We start from the raw sequence: 21,480 nt of genomic DNA, 5'->3' as shown, positions 1-21,480 counted from the left end.
GCCCATAAAAATGCCATAGAAAGTACTGTAAGTGCTAATGCAGCCAAAAACTTAAAGACTGGTATAGGGTTAACTGAACTGCCACGTTAAGTCAGGTGTAACGAGATGACAATGCTTTAATCCTGCTGCTTAAAACGATGTCTAAAATGTGCAAGTCAAATTTCAAGCCTTTGTAAGAACATAATGGTAAAGATAATTTCATCATTATCAGGTGATGCAACATCCTGCTTGGTCCCGGGACTGGAATTCCAGTCATGCCTTTGCAGAGTTTTACAGCCCTGGAAGAGAGGGGAGGCCGCACTGAACACCTGTGATGATAACTCCAGCCCATGCCCAGGTGATTTTTGACAATTGAATTAATGTTGAAATGAGCTTATTTTTCTGTCCTAAAGGGAAAAGGAGCCTAAAATCCTGTTAATCTAGCATCCTAGTTACTCAGTTTCACCATAATTTATAGGATAGTTTTTCTATCCAAAAACTAAGGCTATTTTTATCCCAACTTCGCCGCTTCATAAAACACACGTGCATGCATGCAACTTCAGAGGTTTTGGCCTAAAGCAAGTTTTCAAAATAACCGGGTTCAAATATTTCATTGAGATGGTAGGGGTGGAAGAATCTTATAGAAGCAAATTTTATTGTTCTCTGTAAATTCAGACTTCTTCAGCCACAGATGGCTCAGGGATCCAGTCTCACTTGAGAAACATGATGGAATAAGCCCACAGTCAGAGCTTCTTCTCATTCAGTTTCATGAAAGCTCTGAGCTCCCACAAGTGTCTGCTGGAACTGGACAGGAAGCTTGCAAGATGCTGGCTACGATTCAGCGCAGTCACCGCCTTCCCCAGTCCACCCGCCATCCCCAGCCATCCAACCACTTCCTCCCCACGAGGCATCGCCCGTTGGAAAGTTTTATTAACCAAATGCTTGGGGGTTTCTGTATATTTATATTACCTCCTCTTCTCTCCTTCTGTTCTACCCGGGCATGTTGAAAAAAAAAAAGTTATGATAAACTTTAATAAAAACAAAATTAAAATGATTAAACCTTTCATATCCTTTAGAGATAATCTCTCTTCTGCTGGCTGGTCCAATCTGGAAGAAAACAAATGTGAACCATAGCTTGCTGCTGCTTTTCAATTTTTTTCCCCCCTAAAGAAACAAACAGAAAAAGCCGCCTGTGGCCAGATTTTTAAAATAAATTAAATTTGTCCTCACACACGGCAGCCAGGTGTGGTTGAAACATTCTTTCCAGATATCTATGATATATGCCAACATCCTTCTCTCTGGGGGTCTTTCAACGTGAGCCTGACAATCCCAAGGGGAACAGAGATTTGGGGGGAAGAAAGGGGGGTGATTCCAAAATAGCTATTGAAAAAGAATCACTATTTCCCAATTAGCCCTGTAATAACGCCTTACAGAAACAACTGGAAGCCCTGCCCCTGCACGCCATGTACCAAAACCAAAAAACAGTCTACATTCCTGATTAAAGCAAAGCCCAGAGAAAACAGCCCGGTATGGCACAAATCTCCCTGGTCTTATGTGTTCTGAGGAAGTCTTCAGATCCGCCCGGGGTCTGGGCACAGGTCCGCACAGAATCAAATGGCTGCAGAATTCGATCAGGCCTGTCTGTCCAAGGCCAGCTAGATATGGAAATCAGAAGTAGGTCATCAGCCCTCAAGAATGGGATAATGACCTCTGGACATGCAGCGCTGGGGCCACCAAGAGAACAAAGGTGTTAAGGCACAGTGTAGGTGTTGTTGTTGTTGTTGTTGTTACAGTATCTAATAGTGAGATCAAATTCTTATTGTGGAAATAAACATCACAGTCTTCTGTATGAACACGGTCTGCAGAAAGTGACCACACATCAGAGGGTCCAGCGTAGGAGGAGAATCTCAATTTGCCTTAGTCATCATAGCACACACCCTGAGCACAGCTAGTTTCTCATTCTTCGTGTCTGGTGTTTATGTTGTAGCAGAGACGACTCGTCCTCAAGTTAAAAGGACAAAAGTCTTTCCTGTGTTTCATACTTGGGCAGTGAGTCACTAGGAAAGGATTTAGTTTTTAGAAAAAAAACTTGTGATCCCTGGGCTAAAACAGAGAGCCCCAAAGAGCTATGTTGATCCCAGAGAAGCACGTGCGTGGATTCTTCAAAGTTCAGGTCAACTCAGGCCCCTCCTCCTTGCAGTCAGCCCTGTACTCAAGGTTGCTGGAGACATGGCACCTCTATTCCCTGCCCAAAGAGGCCTCCTTAACTGGGGGCCACGGGTTGAGTGATGAAGGAGGCAACTTGCACCTGAATTATAGTGGACTTGTAAACCTGAACAGGGCAAGTCACAACTTCGGGAGGCTGAGGCAAGAGGATCACTTGAGGCCAGGAGTTCAAGAACAGCCCTGGCAACATAGTGAGACCCTGTCTACAAATGAAAAAATTAGCTAGGCGTGGTGGTTCATGCCTATGCTACTTGGAAGACTGAGGCAGGAGGATCACTTGAGCCCAGGAGATGGAGGCTGCAGTGAGCCGTGATTGTGCCACTGCGCTCCAGCCTGTGTAGAGACCCTGTCTCTACAAAAACAACAACAACAAAACAAAACAAAAACTCACCCACCAAAAGTCCAGCTGACATCTACTACAAAATCCCAGTTACTGCCATAAAAACATGTGGGCTGGGTTCAAGGCTGCATAGCAGATGGCCAGGCCACATCCTCATCACACACACACTTCACTGGTGCCAGTGCCGGTGACAGGCCAGAAGCCACTCCAGTGAGGACCCCTGCCAGGGCCAATCAGATCAGGGCTGCCCTCCCCATGCTGTGGGGTTTCTCAGTGCTTCTGAAATGGACTCACACAAGGAAGTCACAAAGGGCTTTGGACATTAGGAAAACCATGCAAACTGATTCTACTTCTCAGAGCAACCTGAGGCATGCGCTCTGGAGTGTGCAGTCACAGATAACTGCTGCCTCTTTGCTCACCCCAGTCTTAGGATTTCTTCATTTCTATCCTGGAGAGAATCCAGCAATGGATCATTGTTTTCTAGACACAGAGAATCCCACCCCTGGGGCGAAGTGCTACTTGTTCCATGGATGAGTTTGTCAGCCCGCAGCAAGGAGGCCAGACGAGGTCGCAAGAGCACAGCCCTGGGCCCTGGGCCTCTGCACCAAGTCCCTACTCTGCTGCTGTCTACAGCAGCCCTGTCCTCAGGAACTTTCTACAGGGAAGAAAATGGCTTCTCTCTGCACATCCAGTACAGCAGCCACTAGCCACATGGCACTGAGACAGATGGGCTGCTGCAATGGGAACCTAGCGACCTGAGACATCCAGGATTGCCAGGAAGGGCCCGAGTTCGCCTCTGCTTTATGCTGGTGCAGGACAGGAACGGCCCTGTGGAGGCTGCCTTCGGGGCTCACATCACAGGCTCAATCTGGGAAAGACGAGCCATGGGAAGCAGGATGTGATTTGCCCTGGAGGCGCAAGTGAAGGACGGGCTCCGAATGAAAGCTACACAGGGTAACAATATACACACTGGGATCTTTATATCATATCCAGCCTGGAGTATATAACACAGGGTAAGAAAAAACCAAGGAATAAAAAGTCCTTCAGGTACTTCCAGCAACTGAAATCCTTTGGATGGAAGTCCAGTCAATGAGCTGGCACCATATTGAATTCTACACCCTAACGGGTCATAGAAAATTGTAAGGCTCTAGGTAGTATCTACCCCAACCAGAGCACAAACACTACACACAAGCCCAGGGAGATCTGCTTAGTCCCTAAAAGCACAGTGGGCAGCAAGGAGGGGTTTCTATTTCTTATTTTTCTTTTGAGACAGAGTCTCGCTCTGTCACCCAGGCTGAAGTGCAATGGCATGGCCTCTGCTCATTGCAACCTCTGCCTCCCGGGTGCAAGCGATTCTCCTGCCTCAGCCTCCCGAGAAGCTGGGATCACAGGCACCCACCACCGTACCTGCCTAATTTTTATATTTTTAGTAGAGTTGGGGTTTCATCATGTTGGCCAGGCTGGTCTCCAATACCTGAGCTCTAGTGATCCACCCGCCTCGGCCTCCCAAAGTGCTGGATTACAGGCGTGAGCCACCACGCCCGGCTGAGGAGTTTCTATTTCTATAAATCTCTCCAACAGGAGCCTAACACAGGCCAGCCTGCTGGAGCACCCTCAGCAAAGGCAGCTTTTCTCGATGCTAAGACCATCAAATTTCACAGGCACAACAACCTTCCTCCGTGTGGCCGGCAGTCAGTCCTCTTGGTGTTTGCCAGCAGAGAGGTTTCAGCAAGGGCTGTGTGAGGACAGGCAAGGAAAGAGTCATGGTAAAATGGGCTCGGAGGACACAGGGCTCTGACCCCTTTTCCTGTCCTAACAAGTGTCTTTGAGCACTTCCGGCTTCATTTGGAGTCCCCTTCCAGCGGGGTCGCAGTAGTTAATTCCATGCCAAGGCCAGCACTGAGAACCGTGTGCTGAGAGCAGGAAACCAGAGAAGGCCTGGTGGGCGCTGACAGTTCTGTCCCAGGCGACTTCTAGGATCTCCATGACCTCCCTTCATCTCTCCCACCACCTTTTGTCCTACCCTCCTGCCCCACCCAAAGTGACCACAGAAAAGGAAACAAGAAACCGGCCTCAGATATCAGAAAGTCTGGGTTATGGACAGAACTGTGGTCCTCCCAGTGTCCTAGGTTGAAGTCCCAACCTTCAGTACCTGAGCATATGGCTATGACTGGAGACAGGACTTTTAAGGAGGTGATTAGGTTAACGTGAGGCCTTTAGGGTAGACCCTAATGCAATCTATCTGGTATGTCCTAATCATACAGAGAGACACCAGGGGGACTCACAGAGACAAGGCTGTATGAGACCACGGCCTCGGGGGAAGCCAAACCTGCCGGCGCCTGGATCTTGAACCTTTAGCCTCCAGAACTGTGAGAAAATACACTTCTGCTGTTTCAGCCAACCAATGGAAATGGGGGGTGAAAAACACACATATTCTTTTTTGACTTTATGACAATTTTGGATAAAATTTTGGGTTGAAACAACAGATGGCCCTGTACCAAGAAAATCACACACTGTCTGATTTTTGATATTCTAATTAGAGCAGAGGTCAAAGATCTTTTAAAAGCAATAAATGGCTCCTTTTATTAATATATACACAAAAGGTCTCAAGATAGTCTTGAGGTATAAAACTATAAAAAGCCATTTAACATCCACTCTGAAAAACATATCTTTACAAAGTCCTTTCAAAGTCCCTCAAAACTGCTAATGGAATAAGACTTAAGTAGCAAAAAGCAAAATTAAATGCATATTTGAAGACTGTTCTACCATACTGAGAAAAGCTGTGAAACAGAGAGAAAGATCAGCAAGAAAAGATGTACACTCCATCCAGGCTGGCGGGAACCACACTTCTCTAAAATGCAAGCCAAAAAATATTAAGGAAAATGTAGCCCAAAACCTAGCTTGGGTCTACCAGAAGTCTGAGGAAACCCAGTGAGGAGGAGCTGAGCATGGTTCAACAGAACCTTCTGAACTGTTCTAGAAATCTGTACTAAGTTAACCATGAGCTCCATGACACTATGAAGCACTTGAAATCTGGTTAGTATGATGCAGAAACTGGATTTAAAATTTTATTTAGCGTTAATAGAGAATTTTGAGAAGCCTCCTTGTGGCTTTCAGGGGATCAGAAAGCCCAGGAACCAGGGAGGTATGGGTAGCGCTTAGACTGAGGCCACAAAACTTTCCACTGCTAGTCAATGTTTGAAAAAAATAATTTGGAACCATAATTCTTATAATTGGGTCACAGTTTGAAGGGGGTTCCTTAACATCTGTGACTCTGAGAAAAAGCCTTTGAGCTATTTCTGTACGCAGAGAGATAGATGCATGTTCTATTTCCTCCCTGGCCCCTACCAAGGTCGGGAACAAGTTTCATATAGGATGTAAGTAGCCCTAGAAATGGATTCTTTGGACATTCCTAAAGACGGTACAGGTGCAAATCGTTATTTCTCAGGAAACATTCATTCAGGCAATGGAGAAAGTGTAAACTCCAGAGGCTAGGATGGGGGATCCATATGGGAGGGCTCTGCACACATGGCAGGAGACAGCAGAGGACGGCTGCCACTTCCTGCTACACTGTCGGCTTTAGGAGGTCTCTCCCCTCCAGTGAAATCCAGGGACAGCACCCCCAACTCCCAGCCCAGCACAAACACCCACTGACTGGCTAGTGAATATCCATATTCACTTTAGGGTAGAGTTTCAAATTTTCAAGTTTCTTGGATACACCTTTCGAAGGTGACTTGGGATGTTTGAAAATAAAGGTTTCACAAAAAGAACACTTGGTATGATGTCCTGTGGCTCCCTTGGGGGTCCCTATGTCACTGGGCTCTGATGAGCCAGCGGGGGTCTCTGGCATGCCCACATCCCTAAACAGAGGACCCCCGCCCAATGCTCACCCCTCAATACACACAAACACACCGATATACTGTCTCTCCTAATTCCAGGAACCACCAGCAGGTAACCCCTTTTCCTTTTTTTTGCTGTGCCAAAAAAACCCCTCCCTAGCAGTGAGTGGCCACAGTATCACTGCTTCTCCCAGTGGGCGGCATTGGGCACGTGCTGCCACCCACTCATGAAGATAGCACGGAAGACAGCCTGGAGCCCTTGACCAAGAACAACACTAACCAGAAGGGCAGTGTACAGCTGGTGCCACAGTGTCATCCACTGAAACAACACGCACAAAACTCTGGTAGCTTCATCATCTCAGAAAAATAACGCAACGAATGAATGGTGGATCTAGAACATCAAAGAATGAGTGAATACGAATCACTGCAACTCAGGCCACTGCAGCCAGGTCTAGATAACTGCTGAAAAGGTGCAAGTCCTGGAACAGACAGCCAGGACACAGGAGGCTGGGTAGGAGGCTGCACGCTCAACCCACTGCCCGCCTGACCATCCTGGTGATGCCACACCTTCTCCAGGGGGACCTTCCAGGCCAGCAGCGTCTGACAGCAGTGAAACAGCACTGCGTATGTCCACCTTCCAGCAGACCAGATCATTAGCATATTTTGCAGAGAGCAAGCAGAAAAGTTTAATTGCCCTTAATTACTCAGTTCAACAAGGCTCCTAGATAATGGCTCTCAGATTTCTTGCCTGGTATCGACGTAATTTCCCTGACTCTGGCTTCATTATATCCCTAACTTAGAAGAAACAGCCTCTCCAAGATGGCTTTCCAGAACAGACACTGAAGTTCCAGTGAGGCTGGGCAGTCGCTACAAAGGTTTCTTCTATGAGGAGTCAGATTTTTGGCCTTCACACCACTCTGGGGTGCATGTGTGTGTGTGTGTGTGTGTGTATGTGTATAGGGGAGGACACACTAGCATGTACTTAGGAAGGACTAAGACAAGGAATACCTAATCAGAAGCCATCACAATTACAAATGTAAATGAACAGGCAATTGGCACTGACCTTTGTAGATTGTTAGAGGACTAATTAAGGCAAATCAAGAACTCTGTTCCAACAGAAAAACAAGACAGTATACACCCTGAGAACTACTCCTGTCCTCTCTATGTAAATGCAAAATGCAGGAGAATCACAGAGTAATCAAACTACGAATACTGGCAAATAAAAAACCTCTCCATGAACAAAAGACAACCAGGATTTACTTCTTAGTAGCCTGTTAGTGATTTTGCTAAAATCTCTATCAACAAGCATCACCACCATTCTGAGCCCTTGCCACACATCTGACGTTCTGTTAGAGTCCATATAAATACATCGCACCCCCAAAACAGCCAGAGACATCAGTCACTAACTCCTTGCTTGAATATTTTAAAAGCTGTAAGAAAAATACTGACAAAAAGGAATCAACCTATGTTATCCTGTAAACTCCATTTTTCATTTAACATTATGTTCTGTTTTCATGTTCATACATAATGACCTCTCTTTACCCTTGCATTGTAAAGCACCTTTCTAAAAAGCTTGCTGAAATTTACAACCCCTATCCAAACAGTCCTTCATCAGGGAATGTCCTTTAGACAGATAAAGTCATATTTTCCCCATGCCTCCATCAACGCTTAAAATTTCAGTCACCCCCATTTGTTTTGATGCACTTTTACATTTAACTTCTCTAGTTAAAAATACTTTTAAGTTCCTATACCTTCCCCAAATCCGGTCAACAAGACGTACAGTAAAAAGGAAAAGGAGAAAGAGCATGGGTGTGCTGATTTTATAAAAACAGTATTTCAGAAATTCAGAGCTGGCCACAACATATTTTAGTGCTATCAGAAAAATTACACTGAAATTGCATATAATTTAGCTATTTACAAAAAAAAAAAAAGGTACTTTATATTTAGAGGGCAGCCTTACACCAACTTTGCAAAATAAAAACAAAACCAAGTGAGAAAGCTGAAGACAGTATATATTCTTGGTCTCTTAAGCTGTATACGTTAAGCACAATACCCCGAAACTTGGTTTAAAAAGTGATCCATCAAATGAGGCCAGTGAGTGTTGCAGTAAAGGCTGTCACCAAAACCACATTATCACTTGGCAAGCTGTGTGCACCTCTCTGGCCCCAGAAATTCACTACTATGAATGCCAAAGATGTATCTGTAAAGAGGGGATAATGCTTTTTGCTCCAAGCAAAACAAGTCTCTTAAATTCTGAATGATCGTGCGCCCTCTGTAAACTGAGTCCAGGTCCAATTATTTCCAATGCCTGAGCTGGTCTAGTCATCAGTGTGTCCATATTGAAAGTGCAGAGGAGACATCAGTGATCAGCTATGTTCTCCAGCTCATAAAAAGCCTTATATGTAATAGGTCGTCAATAAAGAATTGTTGAACTTTAATTACATGCATGTAAAATTTGGAAGTCTCTGTCTACATGAAAGAAAAAGTACTTAGGACAAGGCGAGTAAGAGAGAAAACCGGAGGAGGAGAAGGAGAAAGGCCGACAGCAGAAACACAAAGGGCCTGTGTTCTCAAAGCCCAGGGCACTTGATAGAATGAAATTAACTACAGTTTCACCCAGGAGCCAGAAATGCCTTTTAAATAAGCAAACAGGGAAGCTGATCCTACACATGACCCACCTCTGAGAGCTCTCCATTTTTCAAGAGCTTCTGGTAAACTAGGGAAGCAAATGGCAGATGCCAGCAAGTCAGAGCTCTGGCCCAGTGCATTGGCCAGTGATGATGAGTGGTTTCCACCTGTGGGTGGGTAAGTATGAAATGCCGAGACCAAATCCCAACCAATTCCAGAGACTACTTGGTCTTGCAGAAAAAACACTCAAGCCAATAAAAATAAATTGTGGGGGTTGGAAGAGGACCCTCACCTGGTTAGTTACTGTCTTTGAGAGATGTATTTCCAAGCCATTTTTAAAACAGGAAGGCCCAGCAGGCATGCGTGCTTGTGTCTATTGTGGGGTAAGGGTGGAAAAGTGTAACGACAAAGACCATCACACTGAACCAAAGACAATTTAACGCGAGACTCGGCCTGCCCACTGACATAAGGGCAGCGCTCCACCACAGCAGGGCCACATGGGGCACAGCAGCCTAACTATTAGCACACAGCTGGCGGCCAAGGCTCTGTCCACTGGTGCAGGCCAGGACTTAGATGTATGTGCCCAACCACGCGACCTCTCACGGAGTTATGTAGCCAGTCATGGCAGATATAGATCCTGGCCGCTACCAGAAAATTCTGAAGGGATGGAGGAGACCTTTGCAATTTCTTCTACCTTGACTCCTTCCTCCAGACCCACAGGTTCACATGGGTTGGCAGACTACATGATGAACTGGACCGACTGGCAAACAAGTGACTTAAGTAACAGGTAAACTGGGAATAGATGATTATTTTTTGTCATCCACAAGGCAGAAACTATTGCAGAATTCACCCCTCCTGCCTTAGGAGGAGACATCTAGATACCTGTAGGAGGTGACATGAGACTGGGGATGAGGTCCAGAACTCAGAAAGGACAAGGAGTTGTTTCTGAAGGGTTTTGTGTAATATTCTGTGGCATGTGGACAACAGAGGAGAAGAGGAAAGGAGAAGGAATGGCATCACTTAGCAGGATGGTGACAGAAAGCCAGAACTTCCAACTCTAGACAGCACAGCCATGGATGGGGAGCTTCTGGTTAGAGTGGGTGGGGCTCCTAAAAGGCGCACCAAGACTTCCTAATGCTCCTGATACCACAGGATGATGTTTCTAGCTGAAAAATCATGTCCTGACCCTTGTGTTAAAGAGGACAGAGTTGGGAATAGTCCATAAAGTCGACGTTTACAAAATTTGAAGTTCATCTTCTTAAACGTCTCAATTCTATCAGGTCCATAATGTCCATTCTCTTGAAGATATCCTTTCAAGTTTTGAAGAGCCAACCCCTGGGGAGAGGGAGGATATATCTTAAGATGAGTTTTCTTAAAGTGGTTCCTAAAACGGAACCAAGTTCTTGTTAATGTCAATGTGAATAAATAATACGTAATACTTTGTCCCTTTTGTCATCGGTCATATGGACTGAACTGGAGCCTGTGTGTGGGAGGGGAGGAGTGCAGGGTGGGGAGGGAGTAGGGGAGAGAGCAAAAACTTGAGTCCAGGTCAAAGCCAATCCCAAAGGATCTCGAAATACGGAAGGGAAGTCTATCATCTCCACTGAAGTTGCTCACACACTTCTCGGGGGACAAACCCCTAGTATGCACTAAATGAGAGGAATCTCGAAGGCACTGGTGCCGGACTGCACCCACGGAAGCACCACATTCCGAAACAGGAACTGTTTGTTCCAGGCCACAGACTATGGGTGAAATGGCAGCTGTACACTGTTTAGTGTGGGGCACCTCATTAATACAAAAGGAGTTCTGAGCAGAGTAAAAGAAAGAATTGAAGGGTGAAATGGACCAGCTTTTAACAGACGATTAAAACAATGATGTATGCAGAGCTGGCCTAAAAAACACCCCAAACAAAGCACAAACCCTGAGCAAGAAACAGGTCTAGGTGTGTTGGTAGAAAGAAGGAGAATCCAGGGAATGACTCAACAGTGCACTAATGCAGAGCAGCGGATCAAACAGAGGCCACAATCCCTGGGTGGGGCACAGGCTCCCCTACAGCCAGATGGCCCAGGGGCCTCAGCCTCAGGCCCATCCTCGTCCCTCACTCCTGAGAGTGCTCCCATGCAGACGGATGGGATCAGAGGCAAAGCAGAAGCTCCACCAATTAAGGCGTTTCAACTTTAACCAGAAGAGGCATTTGAAAAACACATGGCAAGGGACGGTCTTGCAGTGACCTTCAAGTGACAAAAATTTATCCCGGTACCCAACAGCCCTTTTCTGAACAAACGATTTCTACTGACTCTCGAAACCTCAACCACTCTAGCAGGCAGAAAAATTCTTGAATTGTGGTCTATCCCATCATTTGGGAATTGCTGTTTCATTTATATGAGGAGGCAGCGAAGGCGCAGTTGGATGATCCGGAGAGGAGCAGGTGGGCAGAGGGTTTTGGAGGGGCTTAGGAGGGACGCCTCCAGGAGGAAATGAAGCTGACAGAAAAAACTGATAGAGCAGAGCGTTCAGAGATTAGGAAATGTCTACTTCTGGCAGAGTAAGGTTCGCCATGAATTAATCATAGGTACCTAGAAAACCAGAGAAAACAATAAGTTGTACAAGAAGGTAAGTGAAATTATAAAACTCTACATGGCTCAGCTGCGATTAATATTTATAGTTATAATAATGAAAACACTGAATATTAATATAACCCCCAATTATTATTTAATCATAATGGAAGGTGGAGGGAGGAAGGACTGAGTGTGGCGGGGGCTGGGGAGTGGGAGGGAGTCCAAGTGTGGTGTGGGGGGTGCAGGAGTGTGTGAGGCAGTGCCTGTGTATTTGTGGGTAGAGTGAGGGTGCATGTGGGATGCGTGTCAGTGTGTGTGGGGTGTGTGGGGGTATACTGTCTATGTGTTTATGATGCTTGCATGTGGGGGATGCAGTGTATGTGGGGGAGGTGCACGCAGATGGGGTGTGTGGGTGTAGTGTATGGCTTGTGTGGGTGTGTGAGCGTATACAGGGTGTGTGTGTGTGTGTGTGTATACAATGTATGTGGGTATGGTGTCTTGTCTGTGAGCTGTGTATGTGAGTGTGGATGGAATGTGTGGGATGCAGAGAAAGTGTGTGTGCGTGTGCACACGTGCAAGAACATGTGTGTATGAGGTATCAGGGGCTGGTGTGTATGGCGTCTGCGTAAGTTTGTGGTTGGGGTATGGGTGTAGGTACGTACACGGGTGGGTTTGTGGAACGGCACACTGGTGAAATTCTCATTTGCCCAGGTAGAAAGCCAAGAGGTAACATCTAAAACTTAAAAACAAGAAACAGTCATAGAAGTATGAGGAGAAACATGGAAATAAGTAACAAAAGAAACATTTGAAAGTTGAAAGCTGATCCCCTGGAAAAGGGGATGGGAGAGGGGCATGCTCTTCTCCATGAAGTGTATGTAACTTTTTGCCTTTAAAAAACATAAAAATGTGTACTTTGATTATATTAAGGTTAAAACTGCACACATCCATGATGGCTGGATGGCTGAGAAGGCACTGCAGGAGACTGTGGGATCACGAGTGGCCTCGGGTCTCTGGCTCGGCCAGGCTGTTAGACAAGCTGCCATTCAAAAGAAAAAGAAGTGTGGCAGAGAAAGTGGTGAGCAAGGTGCCCAAGAGGTGGGACCAATGAGATGTCCACGAAGCTCAGCATCTGGGAGGTGGGACCAGTGGCGTCCAGGAAGCTGTACAAGGGCTTTCAGCAGCACCAGGACATAAAAGCTCAAGAGGCTGGGAGCCGAGGACCAGGCCACAGTGCCCGGTGCAGGCTGAGAACCACCAGCCAGGGTCAGGCTTGCAGAACTGTCAAGGGAAGTCGGAGGACAAGAGAAAAACAACCTGGAAGCCAAGGGAAGGCAAGGGAAGAGGAAAGGAGCTTCAAGAAAGGGCTGGGCAACAATTTCAAACATTGCAGAAAGAAAACGGTGAGGCCCAGCAGGTCCTGGGATGTGTCAATCAAAGATCAGCGGCACCCTCCCAAGAGTGGCTTGGTGACAGAGAAAATGGGTTGTAGGAGGTTGAGACATGGAATAGAGGTGAGCAGTTCAGAGGGTTCTCTCAAGAATCTGGGAGATTCTGTTATAGAGACAGCATGGGGCCTAGGATGAAAGGAGAGCTTTTCTTGGAAAGTTTTGGTTTCTAAAGAGGTAAGTGACTGTCTTGTGTATCTAAGTTGAGAGCAAGAGACTGGAAAATTGAAAAAAATAGAAAAGAGGAGATGATTCTACCCAATGAAGTCCCTATGGAAGGAGGACTCATGGGTGGAGGGAGGCAGGTGGGGAAAAAGGTGGCTGCAGGGAGACGACATGGGGAGGTAGACACAAGGCGAGCTCCCACTAGAAGGTCTCGACGCATTGAAGCAGCAAGCAGTGTGGACCCAAGAAACACTCAGAATCACTCCCAAATACAAGTGAAATTTTTATAATAAGCATGTTTTATTCCTCTCTAAAGTTCAATTTTACAGACCAGATTTTGAGGCCACAAATTGTCTACTCTTAATAGTGGGCAGGACACATGATGTAGCATTTGCTATGTCAATTTGAACCAATAAATTGAATCTAAAGTATGTACTGGAGGAATCTTAGAATAGAGGAGAGTATCTTCTGTTGGCCTGCTCCCTGGGTAGTAGCTTGTGACTTCCCTAAGACTGAGCCTTGCTCCAAGAAAAGTGCTGCCAAGTTCCTTTAAAAAAAAAAAAGAAAGAAGAAGAAGAAAGAAAAGAAAAGAAAAAAAAAAAAAGAAAGAAGAAAAGAAAAGAAAAAAAGACAGAAAGACAGGCAGGCAACAAGCCCTGCAAGTTGGAACACGAGGACCAGCTGGATCAGTAACGTCTCCCTCAAACAGAAGTCCTCTGGAGGTCTCAAGGAGGTGAACACCCAGGCCCAACCTGGGCCTCCCACGCCCGCGAGACCACTCACCTGGGTCCGTGGAGGGGCACCTGCGGATGGTGAAGATCTGCCCCAGGTCCTCGTCCTCCTCTGGAAGGCCCTTCTGCAGCCGCTGCAGCTTTCGCAGGCTCTCGCTTCGCTGGTGCTTCATGGAGCGCACATGCTGGATGAGGTTGAGCTTGGCCTTGGTGGAGTAGTTGCACAGAACGCAGTGGTAGTAGCAGCTCTCACCTTCTACACCACTCTCATGCTGCTGCAGGTGCTGCAAGTAACAAAAGAGAAAGACATGCCTTGGGTAAGCCACTCGAAGCCGCCATTGGCATCAGCCCACACCATCCTGGTCACAGCCAGAGGCATGCCTCCAGGGGACACATCTCCACAGCCAAACAGGACAGTCTTTGATATGGTTTGGCTGTGTCCCCGCCCAAAATCTCATCTTAAATTCTAATCTGAACCGTAATCCCCACGTGTTGGGGGCAGGACCTTGTGGGAGGTGATTAGAATATGGGGGTGGTTCCCTCATGCTGTTCTTGTGATACTGAGTTCTCATGAGATCTGATAGTTTTATAAGGGGCTTCTCCCTACTTCACTCAGCACTTCTCCTTCCTGCTGCCATGTGAAGAAAGACATGCCTGCTTCCCCTTCTGCCACTATTGTAAGTTTCCTGAGGCTCCCCACCCCTGCAGAACTGTGAGTCAATTTCTTTCCTTTGTAAATTATCCAGTCCTAGGCAGTTCTTCGTAGCAGCACAGGAATTGACTAATGTGGTCTTCAACTGTGAGATTCCTTAGAGGGGCTGTTTTTTTTTTTTTTCCCAGAGTACCCAGCACCCTTCTCTAGCAGTTCTTTGAAGACACACAGCAAACTGATACCCATTCCTGTCTCCCCCAAATGGCCCCAGCCACGTGGCTTTTCAGAATGTTGATAATCCTGATCACATGGGCCCTCCCAGTGTAACACCGGCTTTCCTGGCACAAGGTTAAAGGTTTCCCCTTTTGTTCTCTAAAGTGTCCTGCTCGTTAGATCAGGTGTTGGCAAACTATGGCCCACGGGCCAAATTCAACCCACTGCCTGTTTTTGTAAATAAAGTTTTATTGGAACACAGCCACATCCATTGATTTACATACTGTCTATGGATGTTTTTGAAACATCAGAGTTGAACAGTTGTGACAGAGATGGTATAGTCCACAAAGTCTAGATTATTACTATAGAAATGTACTAAATTATGACAGGAAAAGTTAAGCCAACCCCTGCTTCAGGTAATATAGCCTCTGGTCATCCTGCCTGTACAGCACCCTAGGTCAGGAACATGGAGCCAGAGCTGGTATCTGGCTTTTTCACAAGACAACTCCAGTTTTTGTATTTAAAACCACAGTCTACTGGTAGAACCCCAAATTAGGTTTTCCCCTAGATTAAAAAATGCCAGAAAAATAAATTTATCCAAACTAGTTCCCTGTCAATATCTCAAAGTCACCTGGCTTATCACTGGCCAATATCATTGGTCAGTTGGTGAGTCAGATGGTCAGATGGTCCAAATTGCATCCTCTGTTGTACTTAGTGGACACAGTATTGATCCCAGAGCACGGCAGCCTAAGAGCCTCCAGGAGGCAGGCACAGATAGGATTCACTTCTGGGGTATCAGAACAGAAGAGGTCATGCAGGCAGGTGGCAGACCCTAGGCTTCTGCGGCTAGGAAGACTTAAAAGACAACCCAAGAACAAAACTCACAGTGTTTCTGAATCTCCTGGTAATGTAATGATAGCTACGGGCCCTTTTTGACTAACAGAGAATGAATGTGCACCTGGTGTAGAAAGGCCGTCTCCTTCATTTCCAGTGATTCATTTTAGGGGAAGAGGGAATTCTTCTATTGGGTACACATGAAGCAAGGGAAACACTCCCCAAAAGCTTAAATGACTGACCCAGGGTAACCCAGTTAGTTAGGGGGAGAGAAAGATGTAAAATCTGAGGCTTGTCTCCTCCAGCCACGTACCCAGCATCCTTTTGAAGGAAGAAATTCAGGTCATGTGAGTGCTCTATGTGCTCCTGTGATTACGTGTCCTTCCTTTTTCCTGCTCACCACCTATCCCCAACCCCCAGCCCAGTCAGCCAAGCCTGGCCCATGGAGTCACGGCAGGCACACAACAAACGTCTCGGAACTGCCCATGTTGCTTGTCTCCTTTCTGACCCACACTGCTTCTGTCTGATGTTTATGCCGGGATAATGGTTTCTAGTCCTGCTTGGATGTCTCACCCTTGTCCAGCTTAGAATGCAAGACACTGACAAGATAGAATGGAATGCCCTGCACTCCACGCAATCCTGAAAATACCAGAGTGGCCCTGTGAGTGCTTCCTATCAAGGGACACTGCCCTGAGGCTCACGTACTGACATGCACACGTCCTGTGTTCACTGATCACGTGTGAAAAATCCAGAAGCATGTTTGTACTTTGCTGGAAGAAGAAACATAAACGCACCAACTAAGTGTCACAGAAAACTCATGGGAAGGGGTTGAAGCCCTCAATCACATAAACTGGCTAAAGTATCCCACAGGAAATCCTGCCAACTTGTACGTAAGAATGGGATGAGCTTCACAGGCATCAAGACAGAACAATCCCTTCTGCCCCCAAAATGGGTGATTCACATACTCAAATGCAGAGCCTTGGACAAAGTAAAATTTCTACAACCAGAAAATACTGGAAGAACCAGTGAGTTCAATGTTACCTATTAGAAAAATTACAACTAGAAATAAAAAGCTACTTTTCTGGAGATAAATTTGAGCTGCTTTTGGTTTATTTTTGTTGTGTGTGGTTGTTTTTTTTTTTTTTTTTTTGAGATAGAGTCTCATTCTGTTGCCCAGGCTGGAGCACAAAGGCTCAATCTTGGCTCATTGCAATCTCTGCCTCCTGGGTTCAAGCATTTCTCCTGCCTCAGCCTCTTGAGTAGCTGGGACTACAGGCATGAGCCACCACACCTAGCTAATTTTTACATTTTTAGTAGAGACAGGGTTTCACCCTGTTAGCCAGGCTGGTCTTGAACTCCTGACTTCAAGCGATCCACCCGCCTGTCTCCTAAAGTAGCTGGGATTACAGGCGTGAGCCACTGCACCTGACCTCTGAGCTGCTTTTAAAAAATGATTTAACCTCACTGCCTTCTCTGTGATGAGGTTCCTTTCAGAGGATGTCGGGAGGATGGGATGCGCTGAGGCAGTGCTTTCTGGAGGTTACGATCCTGGGGAGAAGGAAAGCAGAAGTGAAGGGAGAAGATGAGCTAGCCCACGTCCCTTCCCCCAAACTACTCCCTGAGGCCCCTCAGAACTCAGAAGCCAGAAACAGGACCAGGATATTCTAGGGAGCAAGAGTTTGTCCCAAAACCGAGGAGCTAGAAACCTGTAAGAGAGCCAAGAACTGCTGTCTTAGGTCACCAGGACCAAAAGAATGATATTCATTAAAGCTTCAAGTAAAACTGAGTGAATAAAAGATAGCAGAGACAATAACTATGAAATTCAAAGAAATACGTTCCATCAAGAGATTTTGGAGGTAGCATAAACTATGAAATCAGATCAAGAATCACTAAAGCCTTACCTCCAATCCTCCCACTACCTCCTTATGAAACAGGATTTCCTCACAATAAGGCACTGAATTTCAAACATTAAATTTGAATATGGATGTGTGAGAGTTCTATTCCAAATGACTGGAGTCTTCAATCTCTGCGCCAGAAGAGAGGAATAACATGGCCAAAAGAGTTGGACAGAAATGCGATGTCAAATATCTTTTGTCCTTAAATCCATGGGCTCTTGGGTCATAGGACCGTATAAACCCTGGATTGAAATAAACATCATACCAGGGACTTGCACTTTAAAAAATGGATATGATAAAGATATTCTAAAATCCACTCCACACTCTAGCTCATGTTGGTAAACTACAATCTCTTACACTGCCATGAATTCTTTTGTCTGCCACTTTGAGAGCCATTTTAGCAAGAAACTGGGCATACACTACAAATCGTGGAGAAAAGAATAAGAGGAAACAAGAAAATGGAGCCATGGCTGCTCCCACCTATCCTGGTCCAGTGAACACCTAGGGTCCTCTCTTACAAACTTCCATGAAAGATTCATTCAAAATTCCAAGCTTGCTTTGTATTCCAAGTTTATTCTCCAAAACACTTAAAAATACCCAGAATAGGCCAAATGCAGTGGCTCACGCCTGTAATCCCAGAACTTTGGGAGGCCGAGGTGGGCAGATCACCTGAGGTCAGGAGTTCAAAACCAGCCTGGCCAACATGGTGAAACCCCGTCTCTACAAAAATACAAAAATTAGCCAGGCATAATGGCGGGTGCCTGTAGTCCCAGCTACTTGGGAGGCTGAGGCAGGAGAATCGCTTGAACCTGGGAGGTGGAGGTTGCAGTGAGCCAGGATAGTGCCACTGCACTCCAGACTGGGCGACAGAGCAAAACTCTGTCTCAAAAAAAAAAAAAAAAAAAAAAAAAAAAAAAGAATAAACTATATCTTGGTTGCCAGGAAACAGCTGCACATAAACCTAACATCCCAACCCAAACTTCTGCTTGGGTCTACTGATGTCTACCTGCATGTGACAAGTCCTGCTCTCCCCAGATTTTCCAAGTGTCTTGTTATTTCTTAAGTTGTCCAACCGGAAGTAAACAGAGACCCAAAGCTAGCAGCAGGGTCTGACCTCTGTGACCTTCTCCACATCATTCGGCCATTTCCTAGGCCCTGAGCAGCTCAACCCCCGACCCTGTTGGTCAGATCCTCTCTCCCTTCCTCCCAAGTGGCAGTGGCCTCATCCCCAGAATCCCACCCTTGGAACCTGCCTAATAAAAAGCAGCGGTAGGCAGTGTGCTAAGAGGCCCATGAGCACTCCACGGGGCCAGTCAGTCAGCCAAGAACATGCCTTCCCCGCAGAAGAGAGTGGACGTTTTCATTTGGAGGAGGAGGGAGAATAATTTGTTCCTGACCCAGCTAATTAGAATACCCTCAATTGGGATCACAATGTATTTAATTAAATTCACTGTAATATATGAAGAATCCACCAAGGCACAAATCCCAGTGGTGCACTCAAGAAAGGAGCTGCCTGCTTTCAGAGTTCTTGCTCTCCTCGCCAGGCAGGAAATTTTTCTCCCACGCAAATCCTGAATTCCCCAACCCCTTCCGCCTCTATCACAGAGCTCACCCGCTGGGGAAGAGGGCAACTGGGTTCTGTTTTTACTTTTTCCATTTTCTTTACTTTGTGCTCACAATTCCTACCTACTCTCCTTTGTCAGGTCAGGAGTGTAATTTTAAAAAGAAAACAAAACAACAGCTCCAACTGTGGGTAGTGTGCTGGGATGCATGCCACCTGGGGACCCAAAGAAAACTAGCTGGTGAGCCCATTTGGCGGGGGTTTGTTTCGGTTCAAGTCTAAGTGTCTACAACACGAGACACTGCATGCAGGTGCACACACATGTGCGCACACACATGCATAAATATGCCCAACCCCAGGGACTTAACCTGCAGATGATACAGGCAGTGACAGCAGCAACTCTAAGAAAATAAGGCAGGGTATAATGAGGGCATCCCCCTTTGGCTTGAATACTGTTTTGAGAATATACTTCCTGGAATACTGTAAAACACAGGGGCCTCCTAGCTGACTCAAGAAAATGCAGTATCTTCCCACAAATTACTAATGAGAAAGTGAGACCAACCAGTAACTCGAGGTCAACCTAGTTAACCAAAAAAGAGCGAGAACTTGGGTGTACCCAAATTCGGTTGGGCCAACCTCTCGCTATAACCTTAAATCGGACTCTCCTTTTCCTTCATCGCTCCCACTCCAACTCACTTGCTCATTTAGCAAGCACCTGGAGGCCAGGCGTGGTAGCTCATGCCTGTAATCCCAACACTGGGAGGCCAAGGAAGGAGGATCACTTGAGCTTAGGAGTCCAAGAGCAGCCTGGGCAACATGGTGAGACCCTGTCTCTACAAAAAGAAAAAAAAATTAGCCAAGTGTGGTGGCACATGTCTGTAGTCTCAACTACTTGGGAGGCTGAGGCAGGAGGATCACTTGATCCCGGGAGGTGGAGGCTGAAGGGAGGTATGATCACACCAGCGTACTCCACCCTGGCTGATAGAGTGAGACCCTGTCTCAATAAATAGATTAGATAGACTACATAGATAAACAGATAGGTAGATTAGACTAGATAGATAGATAAAAACAGACAGCACCTTCAAAAGACTGGATCATAAGAACTGCAAAGGTAATGTAGCTTTCACAGAAAGAAACATCTATGCTTGGCAATTGAATTTACTTTCTGAAATCTTGGAGAAGTATGATGAAGGAAGGAAGTATCTAGTTTGAGTCATAAATGGGAACAGAAAAAGAACCCAACAATCTCCAAGTCCTCCAAATGCTGTGCAGTGGGTAACAGACTGTCCTCATCTGGATTAACTGGAAATTTGGCACACGTTAGAGGGTCAACGGCTATAGCTGGAAATGAAGCCAGGGTTCATACGAGGGCTCACTCACGTCGGTCAAAGAGACCTTTTCTTGCACCTCTTCCTAATCCTATTAGGGCTACTCATGTTTTAAAATGTTCATCCCATCTCAGTTTCGCTGGAAGATGACACTCCAATGCTTCTAACACGGAAACATCTCACGGCCCCCATCTGTCTCTGTGCCTTCCCTTCTAGCTCTGGCTCACACAGCAAAGCCCTCCCTGCAACGAGAGGCACCTCGGATAAAGGGGCTGGCATGTAACACCAAGCGCAAAAAGCAAACTAATAATTTAAAAAGAAGGGAGAGAACAGAGGCTCCGCTGCACGACTACAATTGTGGGATTCTACCCCATTAGTATGTTGTGCTTGTTCACCCTCGTCAAACACTGAAAGTCAAAGAGACGAAAAGAGGGCTCTTGTTAGAAAATAATTCACTGTGAAAATCAAAAAAATGTGTTCCTGTTACTTGTTTCCCAGGAAAACTAACCAACTTCTGTCAGAGAACATTGATTTCTATAAATCTAGAGGGGCCCCAGCTCCCTCCTCCTCCCCAACGATAGGAAACTTCTAACATCTGGTTCCTCATGCATGGAATGCAAAATATTGATCAGGTTTTGTCAAAGCCTCCCTTTTAAAGTAGAAACAGACAAAGTACATCCTGACACACACACAAACATGCACAATTCACAAACAAAGCTTCCTCGGGAGAACCACCTGTTACTATAGACACACCCGCAGCCGCCCTCTTGGCACACTGTGCTGGGCACAGAGGCACACACGGCAACTCCATTTCCAGAGCAGCCCTTCTGAGCCAGGGGGCTATTCCAGGAGATGCCAGGTGCTTCCTGCCCAGCAGAGGAGAAACCCCATGGTGGAATGTCCCAGAAAACCCGAGACACCTGTCAGGCCAAAGGCAGGCAGGAGAGCCTGTCTGTAACTCTTCTCAATCCATTGAACTGGAGGCCCCATGATGGAAGAGGCTGCCCGTTCCATCATGGAAAGAGCATGGGAAGAGCACCCCTCTCCAGGGAAAGACAGCAACCACAGCACGCAACAGCTTCAGCT

At 46.2% G+C, this 21,480-nt stretch overlaps 1 protein-coding gene across 1 annotated transcript in view; it reads right to left on the bottom strand.

Moving 5' to 3' along the window:
- ZFHX3 (zinc finger homeobox 3) overlaps nucleotides 1-21,480 on the bottom strand; it is a 173,461-nt gene that overhangs the window by 89,004 nt on the left and 62,977 nt on the right. The window contains exon 3 of the mRNA XM_032157793.2: nucleotides 13,964-14,195. Coding sequence (XP_032013684.1) covers nucleotides 13,964-14,195 — 232 coding nt within the window. The remainder of the gene's footprint in view (nucleotides 1-13,963; nucleotides 14,196-21,480) is intronic.

This window comes from Hylobates moloch, unplaced genomic scaffold, assembly GCF_009828535.3.
Source record: "Hylobates moloch isolate HMO894 unplaced genomic scaffold, HMol_V3 SCAFFOLD_6, whole genome shotgun sequence".
NCBI lineage: Eukaryota > Metazoa > Chordata > Mammalia > Primates > Hylobatidae > Hylobates > Hylobates moloch.
Note: the sequence above shows the minus strand (reverse complement) of the source record. Positions and strands in the feature narration are given on the sequence as shown.